This window comes from Nomascus leucogenys, chromosome 16, assembly GCF_006542625.1.
Source record: "Nomascus leucogenys isolate Asia chromosome 16, Asia_NLE_v1, whole genome shotgun sequence".
In the NCBI taxonomy this organism is placed as follows: domain Eukaryota; kingdom Metazoa; phylum Chordata; class Mammalia; order Primates; family Hylobatidae; genus Nomascus; species Nomascus leucogenys.
This window is the reverse complement of record NC_044396.1, coordinates 90,253,750-90,273,431: the sequence shown is the minus strand read 5'-3', so window position 1 is coordinate 90,273,431 and position 19,682 is coordinate 90,253,750. Positions and strand designations below refer to the sequence as shown.

The 19,682-nt window shown below is 43.4% G+C and overlaps 1 protein-coding gene across 4 annotated transcripts in view; it reads left to right on the top strand.

Annotated features, from left to right (window-relative positions):
- Nucleotides 1–19,682, top strand: part of FAM135B (family with sequence similarity 135 member B) — a 364,989-nt gene that overhangs the window by 224,380 nt on the left and 120,927 nt on the right. For all 4 annotated transcript variants that reach the window (XM_030794947.1, XM_012506834.2, XM_030794946.1 and 1 more), the window contains 2 exons: nt 4,510–4,649; nt 14,041–14,111. In XM_030794947.1, coding sequence (XP_030650807.1) covers nt 4,510–4,649; nt 14,041–14,111 — 211 coding nt within the window. The remainder of the gene's footprint in view (nt 1–4,509; nt 4,650–14,040; nt 14,112–19,682) is intronic.

The window sequence follows — 19,682 nt, the reverse complement described above, 5'->3', positions numbered from 1 at the left end:
CTCTGAGCATTTCTGAACATCCAGAGTTGTCATCCTGGGCCCCAGCTTTTCTCAAGATAGCTTCATTTCTGGGAACAGGTTGTGCTGTGTGACTGACACTAGTATCACCTTGGTTGGGAAGGGTCTGTCCCAGTCCAACAGTATCCCTGATTTTCAACCTCAAGAAAAGTCATCAAGACCACGGTTGCCTATCTCCCAGGAGTTCCTGGTTTCCTATCCATATTTTTCCACTTGCCCTCCAGTGATGGGCTCTCCAGGAAAGTAGCAACCATGGGGGAGACTCAAGAGGTCATGTGTTGGACCTCCCTACCTGGCTCAATTTGAAGGCTCGATGACCCTACAAGCTAGGCAGCACATGCTCGACTACAGGAAATTATTCTGCTCCTTCTCTGGAAAACAATGAATACCTTTTTCAAAGTGGCTTTCTCTTCTGCCTATTCCTTACAATCATTGGAAAAAAAATAAAGTTTGGCCTCAGGGTGATTTTCTGTCCTTCCTGTTCCTAGAAAGGGTCAGAAAATTCACCCCACCTAAAGAGTCTTAATTGTTGTCATCTTCAATCTATGAGAAAATCTGTTTGGATTTTGATAATTTTTCAGTAAAAAACATACTTCTTTACTCGCCATTTTACCTAAGCCTCACATTCATTATGGAAATTAAGTAAGGCATGATTCTTGTCTCATTGGAGCTTGGATTCCATAGTCCTGCCCAAGGCCACACAGCTGGAAAGTGGGGACAAGTCTAGAACTTATATTTCCCTTACGAAAGGAGCATTTTCTAAACCATATGAAAACCAACATTGTGACTTTGAGGAACCCATAGTCTAATGGGGCTTTTCCCCTTCTGTTGGCTCTAATCTGTTGGAAGATTCTTTGAGTATATCCTGAGTTTAAAGGAATTCACACAGTCCAGACCTCAGCCAGCTGGCTTCAGGCCTGGGGAATTGAAGGGGTTATCTTCTGGAGTTTGGGCACAGAACTGATTCTTTGGGAATCTCCTACATGCAGGCAGAGCCATGGCTATGTTCTTGGAATGAGATTGAGGTTTTAGTCCACAAGTAGATGGTCCCTAAGGGTGCTGTTGGCTTGAGCATTGGGCATAGAGTCCCTGTCAGAAGAATAATACCTGTATTTTATACTCCACACTCACAGATCCCTCTGGGGCTGCTGGGAGCTCCAGCTGAGGGAATGTCATCATTTAAGGTTTAAACATTTAAAGGTGCATAGATCTATAAAGTATTAATATCATTCATTTTGTGGGGGGAGAAGAAGAAATTACAGCACCTAAAAGTCTTTTTTTCTCTTGCCGTCTGGCCTGAAATTCTGTGTTAAGTTGTTTGGAATGTATTCTTTGTGCAGCTGAAACCTGAAGAGTTCCTCTTACCTCTTCTGCTGTATTCTCTTTTCTCTGCTCCCCTCCTCTTTTCCGTTCACATTCCCTTTCCTTCTTCCACCCATTTTCTTTTCATCTCTTTTTTCCCCTTAAAGTTTCAACTCTTTTTATGCATGGTACCAAGGCTGACACGCACAAAAGAAGAAGACAGATATGTAGGAAGACTCTACACCTTCTCATTGGACCACTTGAATAGAAATCTTGTTGCCTAAAAATACATAAAAATACTTTAAAATGAAAACTGGCTATTTACCACATAGCTAGGAAAGGCTGCTATCCCAAAGTATGAGTTAGTCTTTAAGGGCAGAGAGAGTATGTACTTTCGTTGTCTCTGGGTGCTGATTTCACCAGCAAGGAGGAGTAAGGATAGTGGGTCGGGTATCCAGATGTGGATTGTTGTTGAAGAAGGGAGAATCCCAATAGGAATGAAGCAGGGAGTGTTGTCCCAGTGATCTCCACAATCCCAGGGAAGTGTCTTGCGATTGGTGAGCCTTCCCTTGTAAAAAATACACCTCTTCTATGCGATGCCCTATTTAATAGTGGTGAGGAGTTGACCCAGAAAGTCTCCTAAGGTATGAAAAATGACTTATCCCAGGCTTAATGGGGCACCTCGGGATTTGGCGATTTTCAGTAAATACCCATTAAGCCCTGTGGTCTGTTTGCCAATCTGCTCAAATTCAGAGGCGCTTAATCTCCCATAAAAATGTGGCCAATGATAATATATTCAACAGAAAGTACTCAGAACTTTCTCTGCCAACACAATTAAAAAGTCATCACACTGTATATTGTATGCCCAGTGCATGCCTGGTCTTAGGAGCTTGATCTATTTTATCCTCTTTGTGTCCACAGTGATCCCAGAAGGTCAGTGTGGCTGTGTCCATTTCTCACATGGAAAGCTGCTATTACAAGAGGTGATGTCACTTGCCCAAGATGGCAAGTGATTGAACTGTTTTGCTGGCTGACCCTCCTGGTGGCAGACGGCTCAGGGCTGCTCTGACCTTCAGGGTATTCACCCCATCCACCCGCTGCCACATTTGTCATTCTGGCTTATAGATCAGTGGGGCCTTGACAGTGATAGAGAAAGAGCTAGTGTAGCAAATAAAAACAGAGAGGCATCTGCACACATGAATCATTTCTATTTAATAGCCACATCAATTTGAATACAGCAGGTCTAAATAGAACTGCATTAGGCCAGTAATTGTATTGCCTTCATGACAAAGTGCAAATTAGAGCAGGCACATCTGAGTAGCCTTGGAAACAACCTGGCATTTTACATATTTTGTATTCCTTGCTCAGAAGCTACAAGGTAGGTGTTTGTTTAGATGTGACTGTGCATTGGGAGGTGACTGTGATCCTGTGTCCCTGTTTCCAAAGAACTCTTTGACTCATCCAGAGACAGTGTACAAGGTACTTAGGATTTTTTGTTTGCTAGTTGGGCTGTTTTTTTTTTTCTTGGCTCTCATTTCAGTCAAACTAATTCTTTCAGTACTGTTTTATAGCGTCCCCACCCTTTGCTAGGAAATAGATGCATTTTATTCATTCACTGGAGACTTCATTTTCTCTCTTATTAAAGAGGTAGATGTCAGGATGAATCTACACAATGCTTCATTACATAGCAATGCTCCATCTCAGTCTGCTAACAAAATGCCATAAACTGGGTGCCTTATTGACCACAGAAATGTATTTTTCACAGTTCTAGAGACTGGAAGTTTGAGATCAGGATGCCAGCATGGTCAGGTTCTGGTGAGGGTCCTTTTCCAGGTTTGCAGATTGATGACTTCTCTCATTGTATCCTTGCATGGTGGGAAAGGTGAGGGCAACAGATCTCTGGCCTCTTTTTATAAGGGCATTAATTCCATGTATGAGAACTCTACCCTTAGGATGCAATTACCTCCTGAAGGCTCCACCTCCAAATATAATCACGTTGGTGAAACATATGCATCTTGGGGAGACATAAACATTCATAACCAGTACATGTTTAGGCACCTGCCTCTGCTTTGGGCCTTTGTCTCTTCATCTGGTGTAAAATTTACCTTATGGGTTTGTTATGATAATTAAGGAAAGTAACCACAATTGAAAATCACTTTAGAACTTGTAAAATGCCATATAGTTGTTCCCTATTATAAATAGGTAATCAATAGGTAATCATTGCCTTATACAAATATTAGTATTATTTACTTTAGAATAGATATACACATATGTATGTGCATGTGTGTATGTGTGTGTGTATATATATATATATTTACATGTATATCCAACTGTATAGTTCATGTGTTAAGTAATTTGGAGGAGTTCATCCATTTGTTCCCCCACAATAACCCTGGATAGTGTTATTTATTTTAGAATTTTATATATATATATATATATACACATATATATTTTTTTTACACGTATCTCCAACTGTGTAGTTTATGTGTTAAGTAATTTGGAGGAGTTCACCCATTTGTTCCCCCAAATAACCCTGGACAGTGGATGCATTGCATAGATTTGCCTTCTTGAAATATAACTCAACTTTGAAGTACTGTTTAGGGATATAGTATATCTAGAATGCATTGGAGGATACAGAGCTAAACAAATTCCTTTAAAACTTGATATACAGCATAGTAGGATTAGCACATTTTCCTAAAACTCAAGACAGAGTGTTCTCATGACATGCATGATGTGCAAGCAGCACCTTTGAGAAGGGAGAGACTCTATGGGCACTAGGAAGTCCTTGTGGAAGGAAAGGTGTTTTCTGTCTTTTTCTCCCCGTTCTTCTCCTCATTGTTTCTGGGAGAGGAGGTTTATGGAATGCTTCACAGAGGAGGGGACAGGTGAACAGGTGAGAAGTTGAGCAGGCACTGCATAGCAGCCCAGGAGCACTGCCCATGGCATGAGTGACTTAGCCAAGATTTTATCGCTTTTAAGGGATGGAACAAGGTTTTTCTGAGATACCAGCCCAACTCAATGAACAGAAATATTCATATGGCGAGGTCTCATTAACTGTGATTTTAAGCTTTGGAAATTGGAAGGCAGCTTGGGGCCATTAGTCTGCTTGAGCAGGAAAGACACCTGACAGGGCTGCAGGTACAGGACAGTATTGGAGTTCATGGGTTCCTACTGATTCTTGTTTTGCAGAGAGCAGCAGCCTGAATTCAGCCTGTGTCCATGACAGCACCGTGCACAGCCGGGTCTTTCAGATCTTATACCGGAATGAAGAGGTGCCCATAAATGATGCTGTGGTCTTCCGAGTTCATTTGCTCTTAGGTTGTGAAAGGGTAAGTCATGAATCTACCCCCAGCCACAAGTGGCTGTTGCCTCTCATGGCTGTTCTCTCTCGTTGCTAGGTAAATGGTGAAAGAAGAAGGTACCAATTTACTCTGAAATCTGACAGAGATTAGTGCTTTTAGTGCACTCATTCACTTATTTATATGTTCGTTGTTTTACTCATTTTTTTATTCATATATTTGCTTGTTGCATGTAGTCTCAAGTGCAAACAGTCTCCATTGACGCATTTACTGGGTCTCTTCTTCCCTCCTCCTTTGCCCAGTTGCGCATCTGTTCAGGCCCTCTGTCAATGAGTCAGTCAGCAGGTGGTTTTGAGTAACTATATTTTCCAGGGCTCTAGGCGGGACCCTTGGATAAGGGACAGAACCACAGAAGGCAGCAAGGACTCTACCTTGAAAGGGTTGATAATTTCACAGGAAAACAGATATATAAGCAAACACCTTGGTAGAGAAATGATCTCTGTGGAGATGACAGAGCTGGTGTTCATCAAGGCTTACACAAAAGAGCTGGCTTCAGATGCACGTGCTGAATTCACCAGAGAAAGAAAGAGGAGGGGCATCGAACGAGGGGAAACAGCATCACTGCAAGCCCAGAGGCCTTGGGGAGCTCGCTTTATTAGTTGGAAACTTGATTGAAAATTTCCTATTCATCAGATTAACACATCTCAAAGGAATATCTGAAGCTCAAACTTTTGATCTGCCTCCCCCAGCCTCACTGAAGTGTACCTGTTGCCACATTCGAGCTGATTTTTTCCTGCTAGAATATATGGAGAATTATATGAAAGAGTATTCCTATTTTAGGAAGATCAATTAGAGCCCCCCTACTTGCATTCCTCATGTGGTATGCATAACAACTCCTGCTGGGCATCTATTATCTTTCTCCTCTCAGGTTTCTTGGCTTTTTGTCCACATCTTTTGTTATCTAGGCAGTGACCAGATTCCTCTTTGTGGCTAAAATTTAAAAGCTGTCACTCATTCTTTATTCATTAACCCATCTATTATTTCAAAAATTTATTGAGTACTCACTTAAGCACCTACTATGTGCTGGAGGTAAAATAGTGAACATGAAATATCCCTGGAATTTTGGGCTGATATTCTAGTATTAGATCAATATATCACAAGGTAATTAAATAAATTGATCGTGCATATTCTATTACTGAGCCTTCTCACTGCTACATACTCAGCTCCCTAGTCTCTGAGACACACTCCTGAGGGAGATAAGATTATAAGAGTTTGCACCCTCTCTGGAGGCCCCGTGAAGCTACAACTGTACGCAAAGTGGAAGAGACCTCATGATGGTCCTGCGGTGCAAGACTGGCTGTTGCCTCATGACAGATACTCAGGTAGTGAGAGCGTCATGAACTCACCACAACCTTCAACACAACCTTCGCCCAAGATGATTATTCCTTGGAGGACAAGTGACAGACAGAAGAGGCCTCCCAGAGAAGCCAGTGCAGAACTGAGACCCAACTGCGGAGGAAGATTCAGGCACGCCACGAGGTCAGGGAGATGTCGGCTCTGGAGGAGAGCACAGTAAGGACAAAGAGCCTGAGGTGGAAATGACTTTGGGGTGTTTCAGGAAAAGCACTAAGGCTGAGGTGACTTGCACAGAGAGGGAGGGCAAAGGAGCAGGAGATGAAGATGGAGAGGGGAGGCCCAGCATTGTGGGCCATGATAGGGAATTTAGGGCTTATTCTTGGGCAATAGAAATCCACTGATTTTCTTAGAAGGGTGCAATGGCACAATTTTTATTTTAGAATTTTGTCATCCCTCTCCCAGCCTGCAGGCTCCACAGGACTGGATCTCTCTTTGCATCCTGAGTGCCCCAGTAGACATACGACTACATTGTGGTTACCCAACGTGGAGTGAATGACTTAGTTGTTGAATGAATGAATTTAACTTGTAATCCCTTCTTTTTAGGCCCTTTGCAAACTATTCTTTCCAAACACGGATGAGCATCCACCACGTGCCCTGTTTGATGGCCCTTGGCTTTCTGTATCATGCCCAGACCACAGTTGCCTCCTTCAATACCTCAAGGAACATACACCTCACTCACTGGAGCCTTCAGTTAACCTGACCCTGTCTCACTTATGCCATCACAATGACTGCAAATACTTGATCTGAATCAAAATTTAAAAGAACAAACCAAACTCCTATTAGCCATGCTGGCTGGCTTTTGACTACTTGGCCATTTCCGCTTTCTGCTGTCCCACCTGCTATGTGCCCCAGGAGACTGGCTGCAAGAACTGCTCTGTCGTGTCTTTACCTTTTGGTTTCCACTGAGTTCAGCCTGTGAGAGCTACGAGGAGAATGGGCCCAGAGTGTTCACTCCCCAGGCTCCTTCCCTGCAGGGTCCTGGAGGGTTGGCTGTGTCCAGCAGTGTGCAGGAGCCTGCTTATACCAGCTTTTGATAGCCACGGGTACAGACCTCTTTCCAACACCTTGTTTAGCGACTTCACATTCATAGCTTGAAGTCAATTGTGATGAAAACATTTACACCGGGGAAAGTGCCAATGCTACAAATCAGTGTGTTTTTTTGTTTTGTTTTGTTTTTTTGTTTTGTTTTTAATTTTTCTTCAGAGAGACAGTTGTTAAACCTTTACCAGAATACCACTTGTGCTGTCCTTCCAAAAGCCCCAGCTCCAGTCAGGGAGACACACTCCGTGTGGCTTTCTCTCCAGTTCTGATAACCACTGTCTCTGCTTGACTCTTCAGGCCTAGGATAAGGAAGTCCTGTAGTTACTAACTTTGAGAACTGAGCCGTTGTTAGTTGCTGTTTTTTTTTTCTTTTGAGACGGAATCTTGCTCTGTCGCCCAGGCTGGAGTGCAGTGGCGCGATCTTGGCTTACTGTAAGCTCCGCCTCCTGGGTTCACACCATTCTCCTGCCTCAGCCTCCCTAGTAACTGGGACTACAGGTGCCTGCCACCACACCTGGCTAATTTTTTTTGTATTTTTTTTTAGTAGAGATGGGGTTTCACTGTGTTAGCCAGGATAGTCTTGATCTCCTGACCTCATGATCTGCCCACCTTGGCCTCCCAAAGTGCTGGGATTACAGATGTGAGCCACTGTACCCGGCCTTTTTTTTTTTTTTTTTTTTTTTTTTGAGACAGAGTCTCGCACTGTCGCTCAGGCTGGAGTGCAGTGGCATGATCTCAGCTCACTGCAACCTCTGCCACCTGGGTTCAAGTGATTCCTGTCTCAGCCTCCTGAGTAGCTGGGATTACAGCCACCTGCCACCATGCCCAGCTAATATATATATATATTTTTTGTATTTTTAGTAGAGAGAGTTGTTGGCCAGGACACTATGTTGGCCAGGCTGGTCTTGAACTCCTGACCTCATGATCCACCTGCCTGGGCCTCCCAAAGTGCTGGGATTACAGGTGTGAGCCACTGCACCCAGCTGTTAGTTGCTTTTTCTTAATCTTCCACACACTTTGTAAATCATCCCTTTGATAAACTGTACCTGGAGTCCTCATTTTGAGTGTATCCTCTAATTCCTTCCTGGACTCAAGTTAATGCCTTTAATTTAGGAAACAAGACCATTAGGTTGCCTAGAGTGGTAATAAACTCCCAGTTAAACAGACTGCAAGCTCAAGGTCCACTTCCCCAAATCCCAATAATAAAACAGTGCTCCATTTTTTCCCATGGGCCTTTGCCCTTGGGACATTGATCTCAAAGAGCTACCCTGGCAGAGTGCTTGTGACAAACCAATGATGGAGGCTGGGTTTGGGCATTATTCAGGTATCCTGGCCATTGCTCCATCTTAATTCCGTCAGAGAATTGTTCTTGTCCCTGACAATTTAAAGCCTTCAAATTTGACCTTCCCAACCCTCAACCTTAGCTCGTGTGAGGTTGTAGCCAGCCTTAGTTCTCAAGTTGAACGGGGAGTCTATTTCACATTACATGTTGTTTTCTTCTTCCTATCAAATTTCTTTTCTCTGTAAGCTAATAAATTATTATTGTGTTGGGGGTAATCCATATGGCAGCAAACAATGTCACAGCTAATTGTTATACACAAATCAGGGATAATAAAAGTTAATTGGATATGTCTATAAACACTGTATATTTGGAATGGATGCATTTCCAGTTAGTATCAGTCTGCTTATGACAACCAAAACACTGTATATAGCCAGTTGGCCAGAAATCATGTTCATGGATGCACATAAACATCATTGTGAACAACGGATATTTATGAAATGCCTGTTCATCAAACACATGATTCCACGTGCTATCAGAAATTCAGACATGAAGAAGATTCAGTTGTGCAATGAGGTCACAGATAAGTGCAAGAGATGACCACGGACAGAACTAATCACGAATTAAGGTGTATGAGGAGATGTTAAAATAACAGTTGCAAAGAGTGAGTCTGGAGGTAGTGTGTGTATTTTATTTATATACTCCACGTAATCCCACAGAAGATTTGGGAAGGCTTACAAAATGCGTAGAATAGTAAAAAGAAAAGTTAGCAATGGAATGGGGCAGAGTGGAGGAAAAATACATACAGGAAAATGAAGGCTGGGGTAAATGTATTGGACCAAAATGCACAAACGCCCTCTGGATATTTGCTGGTGGTGACCCATACATTTAGTGCTAAGCTCCCAGCAGGCAAAGCAAAGAAGAAGATACAATTATTAACAACAAAATGCTTGCCACTCTGAGGAAGAAGAGGAAAAGATTACATATTAAACACATTTTATGAGCAAGATTGCATTTTCATAGGCTTAAAAAGGAAAAGCATTTTCCAAAGTGTGATTCCTTGGTGCACCGGCATCAGAGTCCCTTGGCAGTACTCATACAAAATGCAGGTTCATGAGCCCATGCCAGACCTAGTGATTCAGAGGTGGGCTTGTTTTTTCCTTTTTTTTTTTTTTTTTTTTTTTTTGCTGGAAGCGGAGAGGGGGCTGAGTTGATTCAGAGTTTTGATAAGTAGAAAAATGGGCAAGATTTTCACAGTAACCGGTTAAGAGCTCCTGAGACAGAAGACAGCGAGGCCTGTAGAAAGCAGTAAAGTAGAAGGCAGATTTGGGGAAGAAAGCATTGTTGCTAATGGGCTAGAAACTGGCAGGGACACAAAGCTAGAGAGGAAGGTTGAGGACACAGCACGGAGAGCCACAGAGACTCTGCCGAAGGTCATGTTTTTCCTTTTTTAAAGGTAGGAGTCTACTTCAGGACGGAAGGAGGAGACCTGGCATTTAGAAACGTCAGTCTGGCAATAATATAGAAAATGGGGCCCAGGAGACCAAGGGCATACAGCAGTTGCTGCTATACAGCATGGTGTCTTGGTGAGCATCATGGCAGAGGTTGTAACTGTGTGAATGGAAACTGTGTCAGTCGAAAGGGTGAGCTGCCTGGCCGCCAAGTGCAGCCCTTAGGACTAGGTTCGGGTTGAGCGTTGGCAGGCATCATGCAGAGAGGAGTGATAAATGGAAGTTGACTCTAAGATTTGGGCATGAAATGGGCTTGGTGTTACTGATAGTCCAGCGTAGTTGGGAGAAGAAAAGCTTCTACTGGGGAGCGAAAGGAGTTCAGGATGAGTTATAACAACAGTCACAAGAATCTTAGCACTAACAGCGGAGGCAGTGCCCCTTTCGCGGGGGCCCTAGCTGTGGGAGGTCTGTTCCTGCCACCCCCTGATTCGGCGATGGATGAATAAACATACACTGACACACGGCTATTCTGCTCTGCCAGTCCAGCCGAGGGGCCAAGCGGCTTACAGGCTCCAAGCTGAGTTCTGTAAACAGTTGCGACTCAGCCCTGGTCCGTTAGTAAGGCTCATATTTATTCAGTAAGACTAATTAACAAAAATTATGAGTAAACACCACTAGAGGGTAAAGATTAAAGGCCAAGTTCTCAGGCCTAAAGCAAACACCATTTGCAGGTAATAAACTTCTGCTGACCCCTGAGTAGGAGGCAGTAAAATATCCCTAGTAGGATAAAGGTTAGTCTTAAGCCCATATAACTAAACAGGTTAGTAAGATAAACTTCCCCAGCTACTTGGGAGGCTGAGGCAGGAGAATGGCGTGAACCTGGGAGGCAGAGCTTGCAGTGAGCCGAGATTGCGCGACTGCACTCCAGCCTGGGCGACAGCGAGACTCCGTCTCAAAAAAAAAAAAAAAAAAAAAAAAACTTCCCACATTCCTTTGTACTTGCACGCTAATCTTTCTGGCTCCTGCAAAGAGACCCTGGCTGCCTTCAGCCAAGCAATCTGAAGCTATGCAAACCCTCAGGCCTTCTAAGAGAGTTTTTGACTATTGCTGTAACTATCTTTAATATTTTTCCCACCAGCCTGATCTAACTCCAACAAACAGCATCTTACACCTATAAGGTATGTGCTGTATGGGAGGCGCTGTGCTGATTTATTTGTCTGGAATACCTCATTGAATTATTGCAACAACATGATGAGGTGTTTTACTACTCCTGTTTTACAGACGAGGATGCAGTGACTCAGAGAAGGCATTTATCTAAAGTCATACCACCCGGAAGTTGTAGAGCCAGGGTTTAAACCTGGGCTGTCTGATCACAAAGTCTGTGTTTGTGACCAGTGTGCAGGATCACTGTGTGAAGTTGGTAGAGGAATGCGTCCCTCATGTGGCCAGGCCCCTATGGTTGAAAATGACAGCGATAATAATAGCTAACCTTTGTTGAGAATTGTCAGTTCAATTGTGAACAAAGCCCTTTGTGTACATTTTTAAATTTTAGTTCACACAATAACAATGTTTTGCGAGTAAGTGTAATTATTTTACTCCCATTTTACGAATGAGAAAACAACAGAGAGGTTGATTGGCCCCAGGTCTCATAGATACGAAGCGATAGAACTAAGAGTTGTATCCATCTATCTTGATTCAGAAGCTGCCCTTTTAGCTATCAGGCTGTGACAAATCTCAAGACAGTAGTTAAGAATGGAGGAGAAAACAAGAGAGTCACCATCATGAGTTGAAACCAAGCAGTGAGAGAACGTCCAACCTAGAACGCATACGTGACCATGAGAGAAGGCCAAAGAAATGGAGCTCTTGACAGCACCTGGGATGTGGGCCTCTCAATAGCTGAGTTTGGGAAAATGCCTTTACCACAGGGAGCCTCAGTTTCCTCATGTGTAAATGCAGGACAGTCTTTCCTAACTCATAGTTGTATCCACATTAAGTAAAACAGTATATGTATAATGATAGTTTATTGCCTGCCAAATAATAACTCTTCTGTAAATGTTAGCTTCTCATATTATTTCTACTAGTTTGCAAAACTGCTTCCTGGTCGTGAGAAAATGACCCTTGAATGGAGATGATGACTCTAATTGAGATAAGGCAGAATAAAGGAAAATCATATGTGTGTATGGTGTGTGTGTGTGTGTGTGTGTGTGTGTGTCTTTTTGAAGGGAGGGGTAGGAAGTCAACAACCAACCATGAAATAAATGTTTAGAAAAGGCAGTGACTTCATTCTGGAATATCTTGCAAATAAGATTCATTGAAGCATTGTAAAGTCGTAGCCCAGCTCAATTTAGCCACAGCTTATCCAGGTCAATGATTTCTCTTTCAGTTCCTAAGGAAATTTCAGCAAGTTTAAAACTGGAGTTTACATTGAATTTTCATTACCCAGGCAAATGTGTGCTCAGAAGGTAGTTGGGAAACTTAACTTTGCCTGTCTCCCTTCCTGATGACAAGAGGCTGCAATGCTTTCCTTGTGTGTTTGAAGCTGGATTCATGATTATGCAAAACAAAGCTAGGAAAGGAAGTTATTTATAGCACTTGGATTCAGCAAAATGTTAACTTTTAAATGCTTTTTTTAAATAACAAATTTTAAACCCTGGAGACCTAAAGATAAATTCCATCTGTATATCTCTCCATGAATTATGCTTAACCAGGAAGACGTTTCCAAAGAGATCTTTGGTTAAGAGATTTGCATCCCAGGAAGATGAGGAGATTCTTGCGAAGAAATAAAAACCAAAAAAGGTGGGGATTGGGAAAGAGCTTTATTTATTCCTCAAAGATACATTGATACTTTCTATGCAGCAGACACTATTTCTGGAGCAAGGGATCAAGAATGAATTAAAACTAGTCTCTCTCTTAATCGTACAAGGATTACTGGGGACACTACACAAGAAAATAGCCAGGGGCTTTTAGCTGCAGGCCAAATGGGTGTCAGTGAATACTGTGAATGGTGGTAGATGGGACAGCAATGACCTCATCTGAACAGTTTCTAAATGAGTTTCTAAATGCCAGCCCAGCACTCCCAAGTCCAGGGTTTTTTTTGTCTTGTTTTATTTTATTTTATTTTTTTTTTGTAGAAGCTGAAGACCCATAATACAAATATGAAATTGCCTGAATTGTGAATGTTTGCAATTTGTTCAAAACATTTTCAAAAATACTATGGGGACTAAACAAGACACATCAGCAGACAATACTTGGCTCACAGGCTTCCAGGTTATAACACTGCCTCCAAAATTGTAATGGGCACCATTAAATACCAAGATAGATAAGACACGGGCTTTGTGGTTACAGACGAAAAGGGCTCCATCCTGCCTGTGAATGAGGAGGAGACCAAGTCCTATCACAGGTGTGCAGAACTGACCCTGGGTTGACCTCTGAGTAGAGGTGGTGGCGAGATCTGGTGTTTAGCAAGTAATGCCCCCTTGAGTTGGGGGTGATGTGAGAAAAAGAGAACGAGGGGTACCGTCTTCCAGGTGTATATGAGAAACTGACAGGAAGAATAAAGATTCCTGTGTTTAAAAAGTATGTTTTTTTTTTTTTTCTTAAAGCAAGGGATAAAAGCGGCCATGGGTAGGACATAAAATGCCAGTGTCTTAAAGTGACAGTGGTTAAATACAATAGATTTCAAGACAAAAATGAAGGAGCTGCTTTCTTATGAGGCTGAGACACCTGAAGAAGTGACTACTTTCCCAAACATGAGCTTCCTCCTCTGGACACGTGGGCAATGGTGCCTGCCCTGAGAGGATGCCTGAGGGTTAGAGATGACATTGCTCTGACTTAATCCCATTGCTAGCCAAGTGGGATTTCACTGCTCCATCCTTCCCAAAGCAGGTGCTACAGAACACTTTACTCTTGCCCCCAGTGGGATGCTAGATCAAATCCAAATGAGACTCTCAAAAGTCCTGTAATAAGGACACTTGTTTAGCATTTTTTTTTTGCAAACTGACTTTTCCCAAACTGGGTATGTAAATCCCTTCTGTTTTTCTTTTTGTGTAGTACTCCCAGATATCCTGTTTACCCAGAACTCCGTGAAACGTGCATGGACATTATGCTTTCAGCATAAATGGCATTGATTTTTGGACAAGATGGTGTTTCTCTACTTTGGGAAGTAGACCAGCTAAGTATTTCATTTGGACAACATTGGACTCCTGAAATCCCTTGGACTTTGTTTCTTTTGCAGATGGAAGATGCGCTGAGTGAAGTAGATTTTCAACTCAAGGTGGATCTGCACTTTACGGACAGTGAACAACAGTGAGTGTCATGGAAATTACTGAATTGTGGTAGCACGGTGCTCTCCTCCCCCCTTCCCCACTCCTGGGATAGCCTCATAGCCATGAACCTCAGAATGTCTCTCAGATCAGCATCTCCTGATAAGCTGCAATATCCCTGACTCAGGGGTGCGGGCTAAGAAAGTTTGTGTGGTCATTTCAAACCACATACATTTTAGGCAGGCAGCTCAAATGCATACACAGAAATCTCATAACTTGTTGGCTTTATTGACTGGCACTTTCTCATGTCTGACACCTTCACACATCTTACAATGTGATAATAATTGGGGGTTTTAGATTAACGACCCTATGAGGCTACAAATGGCAAATCCCCTTCTGAGTCGAAGGAGATTCTTCCGGGATTCTACATCTTTGTGTGGCATATCTATTACGTTTCAACTCTGAAACTTGAAACTCCGTTTATCTATAACCTGCTCATTAAAGAAGCAGGAGGCAACTTTCTTCTTTCTCATAACTGCTTTCTTTCAGCTTGTTCTGTGGCCTCTTCTTCCTACCCTGGGCTGAGCTGTCAGGCCACTAAGATGGGATATTTCAGCTAATAAGTAAGTCATCCTTTTTTAGGTATGAAAAGCCCAGTGAAGTATAATACCAGAACTCTAAACCTCATCCATTGTATAACTTCTTTCTGTTGCCTCCTTTCTCTACCTCACCTCCAGACGCAGGCTTTCCTAGGGTAGAAAACTCCCAATGTAGGAACAGGGCATGGTGGGGGGCTTCATATCCCCCCTTTCTTCCCCACTTTGCAGTTTGCAGGCTTTGCAGGGTCAGGCACAGTAAGGAGGGAAACAGTGGAGGAAAGGGCAGGGGTTCATTTGTAAGTAGGATTGTCATATGGTAAACTCTGAACTGCCCTTAGGATGTTCTCATGAATTCCTTAGAGAGACACTCCTTAGGTACCCCCTGGCCAGAAGACAGTCACCCAGCCCCATCCCTGCAGTTATCCGATGTAGTGATGCCTCACAAGAGGCTGGGTGACTCATTCCTTGCAGGAAGCTCTTTGGGGGTGGATACTTTTCCAAAGCACACACATCTGGCCCATGGGAAGTGGACACAGACATTTTAACCCTTATTCCACATATATGGAGAACCTCCTTTGCCAAGCCTGCTCGCTCTTTTTTATACCAATCCAGCCACCCTCAGCTTCTCTCCTGATGGCCTTTGCAGACTGAGTCGAGCACCAGGAACTGCATTTCCACTGTTCTAGGGGACACAGGGCAATCTCCCTTGAAGACCTCCTCCCTTGGCTTAGGCAAAGGGAGGAAAACTCCTTTCTCTGTTAGCAGAATCTCAGCACCCACTGATCACTATCTGCAAATTAAAGTCAATTCTCACTTCTGGTCTCTGTAACCTCTCCAACAAATGTTTCCCCTTTTCCTTTGGAGAATGGAGAATTGGGAAGATGATAAGCCAGTGCTGGCAGAACTGTTCCCCTCATCCCTTCAAAGTTCGGACTTGGCCAGGGGCAGTGGCTCATGCCTGTTATCCCAGCACTTTGGCAGGCTGAGGTGGAAAGATTGCTTGAGCCCAGGAGTTCAAGGTTACAGTGCATCGTGATTGTACCACTGCCCTCCAGCCTGGGTGACAGAGCAAGACTGTGTCTCAAAAAAAAAAAAAAAGGTCAGATTTCTTCTCAGAACTTCTTCCCCTTCTCAAGGACTGTCCTGTCTCTGAAATCTGTCTAATCCATTATGGGACTGTTCAGAACATGAGGAACTGAGTCCAAGGGGATTTGAACCAAAGATGGGCGTCTACTGAAGGGTCAGGGACTTGATCGTGTATGGGAATTGAGAAGGGGCATCCGCTGATGTCTAGCCTGGTCCCTGGGCTGGCAGGAGTATCTGCTCATGTTCATGCCACAGTCTGGGTTCAACTTCACAGATGTCTCACTTTTGTCTCTATCTGGACCCCAGTCCTCTGGCCACCTGCTTCTCTCATTACATTTGCTTTCTCCTTAGCAGGGTAGTGTAGAGACTTGAGGAATCCTACCTGCTTCACCCCATTGCCAGGACTTGTTCTAGCACCATACTGAACTCAGAAGCCTTAAAAGAGGCTTGCCTTCTTCCCGGGCTATAAACTCAGAAGTAAAGCCCTGACTTTATTGTGCTCCTATTTTCCCCTAACCATCTGGGGTTTCTGTCATTAACGCCTCCATTAACCCACCCTGCCCTATGGCTGTGTTCCACTTCCTTCCAAGACATTCATTCATAGCTTTATGGTAGATATTTCCAATTCATCACAGAACCCTGCTGCTAACTCCAAGCTCAGCCTAGAAATCAGCCTCCAACGTGCCCTCCATGTGATTAGTCATAGTGTACACAGTAAATGAGACCTTCTGTTCAGCAAAACAGTAGTTAATGGAGAGCCTGTATACAGGAGATTGGTTTAATCAAAGTGTATAAAAGTCAGCAACCTAAACTCTGCACTCCTCAACTATAAAACACTGGGGAAGTCCCCACACTTTCATAAATTTCAGTAGGTTCAGTTATAAAATAGATATCATTATAGAATACATACCTCATAGGTCTGTTTGATGATTAAGAGAGACAATATACGTAATAGGCCAAGTACGCAATCTGATAAATAAATGTCTTCTTCCTCTTTATGGCTTCCTAGTTGGAAGTGAGGCCAGGCTTCAATGTGTTGTTTCCTCTCCCAAGCACTTAATAATAATCAGAGCAAGGGTTTTCATGAACTATAAGGTTAGCTAAGAGGAACAGGAAGCCAGAGGCTGGCGAAGATTGAAAATGCCACACTTTTTAATTTTCATAAATTGAGTTTAAGGATGACAAGGCATCTGTGGCAAATCCTGGGGTGGACATTAGGCTCTGAAACATGACCGAGTCATCTGGCCTCTTTAGCATCATGTAGGTCTGGGTGGGAACAAAATGGAGAAGCAGAGCCTCTCATATGAGGGACGGAAGAGCTCGTGAAATTTGTCTTGTCTGGCAGCTCTCAATGCAGGCAGGAGGATTCTGACCCCTGGAGACATGTGGCCATGCCCAGAGACATGTTTGGTTGTCACAGCTCGGGAGGATGCTTGAGGGGAGATGTGAGCACAAGAAGGGCGGGGCTACACTTCTGACTTGATAGATCAGAAAAAAGGCCAATCTCTTCTAGGGCCTTAGAACAAGTCCCAGGGATGGTGTGAAGCAGACAGGATTGTCACACTTAGATATTGCCATCTAGTGAGTAAAGGCCAGAGATGCTGCTTCACATCGTACAGTGCACAAGTCAGCAGCGCCCCCTCCCACCACAAGAACGCATGACTCAGTCCCCAGAGTCAATGTTATGAGGTGAGGAAACCCTGCTTTATCCTAACCTCATATTTGTACTTGTTACTCTGCAAAGACCCATCAGAACCTGTTTGCACAGGGATGGGGAGCTCAGTCCTTCACATCATGGCCCATTCCGCCCTGAATAGTTCTGCTGATCGGGAAATTCTTCTTTATTTCAAGGAACAATTCATCCCTGTGCATCTGCCCTCAGTAGACTTCAGTTTTATTTCTTGTGACCACCCAGACAAATCCCAAGTCTGGATGGCAGTTCAGAAAAGAAACCTTCTTGGCCAGGCATGGTGGCTCGCACCTGTAATCCCAGCCCTTAGGGAGGCCAAGGCAGGAGGATCACTTGAGGTTAGGAATTCGAGACCAGCCTGGCCAACATGGTGAAACTCCGTCTCTACTGAAAAATACAAAAAGTAGCTGGGTGTGGTGGTGCACACTTGTAATCCCAGCTACTTGGGAGGGTGAGGTGGGACGATTGCTTGAACCCAGGAGGCAGAGGTTGCAGTGAGCCGAGATTATGCCACTGCACTCCAGCCTGGCAGCCTGGGTGACAGTGAGACTCCATCTCAAAAAACTAAAAAAGAAACCTTGTTTATATCATCTCCAGGTTAAATACTAGCGCTCCTTCTGTGTGTGTTTTTTGTTTGTTTAATCTTTTTCTTGCTTTATTTCCCTTATAAGAACTCAGACACTCTCCTATCAATGCAGTCAAGTTTATCACCATCATTTCAGAGCTTAGAGACTTCCCTGCACCACCACCAGGACCTAAGTCTCAGCTCCATTTTGGATATATCTATTTCAGAGCACAGGAGAGCTACCACCTCTCCTTTCTTAATTCTTTACTCTTACTAATGTGGCTTAAATTCTTGTTAACATTTTTGCCATCTTTGCTACACTGACATGTATTTAACCTCCTGTTGTTCAAGCCCTAGGGATATATCTGTGATTCTTAGGAACCTATGTCTGACTGGATTCAAAGCAATATTGAGCAGTAACTCAGAAACAACTGTGAATCAGGAAGACCTGGTCCAAGATTACATTTTTGCCTTGTGGCTTTAATTAACTCTTGTTGGCTTTACTTCCTTTTCTACAAACAGAATAATGCCAATAAATACCTCCTGTGATTGCCATACAGAGTAAAGGGAAAAGTACCATGTTCAGTTCGTAATAAGCTCTCAATAAATTGTAGCCTGAATTAAAAGGAATGTAAATGTTAACACCTTGCTGAGATTCATGGCGTAGACACTTCACCCTCTCCCCAACAGGTTTCTTTCTGGTACCAGGGGACCATTATTCATATTCAATCTATGGAGTCACCCTGAGCTCTAATAATTTAGCTGGCTGTTTCACTTGGCCTTTGTTTGCACACAAGGAACAAGGGTTTCAAGGAAGCAAAGCCCATTGTGTTGGGTCTTAAGAGGCTGCTCCCTTCATCTCGCCCTTTCTGTGCTTCATTTCCTTATCTATGGATGGAGGACAAGCATTTCCTCTCTGCTCTTCTCGTGAAAGATGCTCCTCCTGGGTTTCCCTTGTGGTCTGCTTCACAGAAATTTGCACAGCCCAAATGACTGGTTCTCAGGATTTGAGATTAGTGCTGGGTCCTCCTGGGGGCAAACATGGCCCCAGGTTTTATTTAGGCAACAACCAATCTTCTTTTAATCACCAAAGATGCTGTTGGGTCGTGTGCCAGTTGGTTTAATCTTTAGACTCAGATACATGTCAATTACAAAATACTGGAGCAGACATTGGGGAATCCTTGATGAAACTAGTCAGACTATTTAAGCATTGTGCTTTGGGAGTCATTCATTCTTTTGTTCGTTCAGTCAGTCCATTGTTCATTTTAATTCATATTTATATTATCAATACCTGCCAGATACTAGGCTAGGTATTGGGACTATAAAGATGCATTAGTCATAGTCCCTTAAGAGGTAGGAATCTGTTAGAAAACACAGGCTCACACAGTCAGTGCAGCATTATGAAGAGAGCACTGGACATCTGGACATCTGTGGGGGAAATAAAGAAGTGGAAAAAGTAGGAGGCTTCAATGTTGAAGAGTCTTTAAAAGCTAGTCTGGGCTTCTTATCCATCACTGACACATGAATTTGATGTCCGTGACAGTGGAGCATGTCACCAGATCTGTTGTGTAGCAGCTGTGTGATATCTAGTGATACCTGTGAGCCGTGGTTTTCTCATCTGCCAATGGTGGGAAAAATGATTTCTACCAGGCAGAGCATTTGCAGGATTGAATG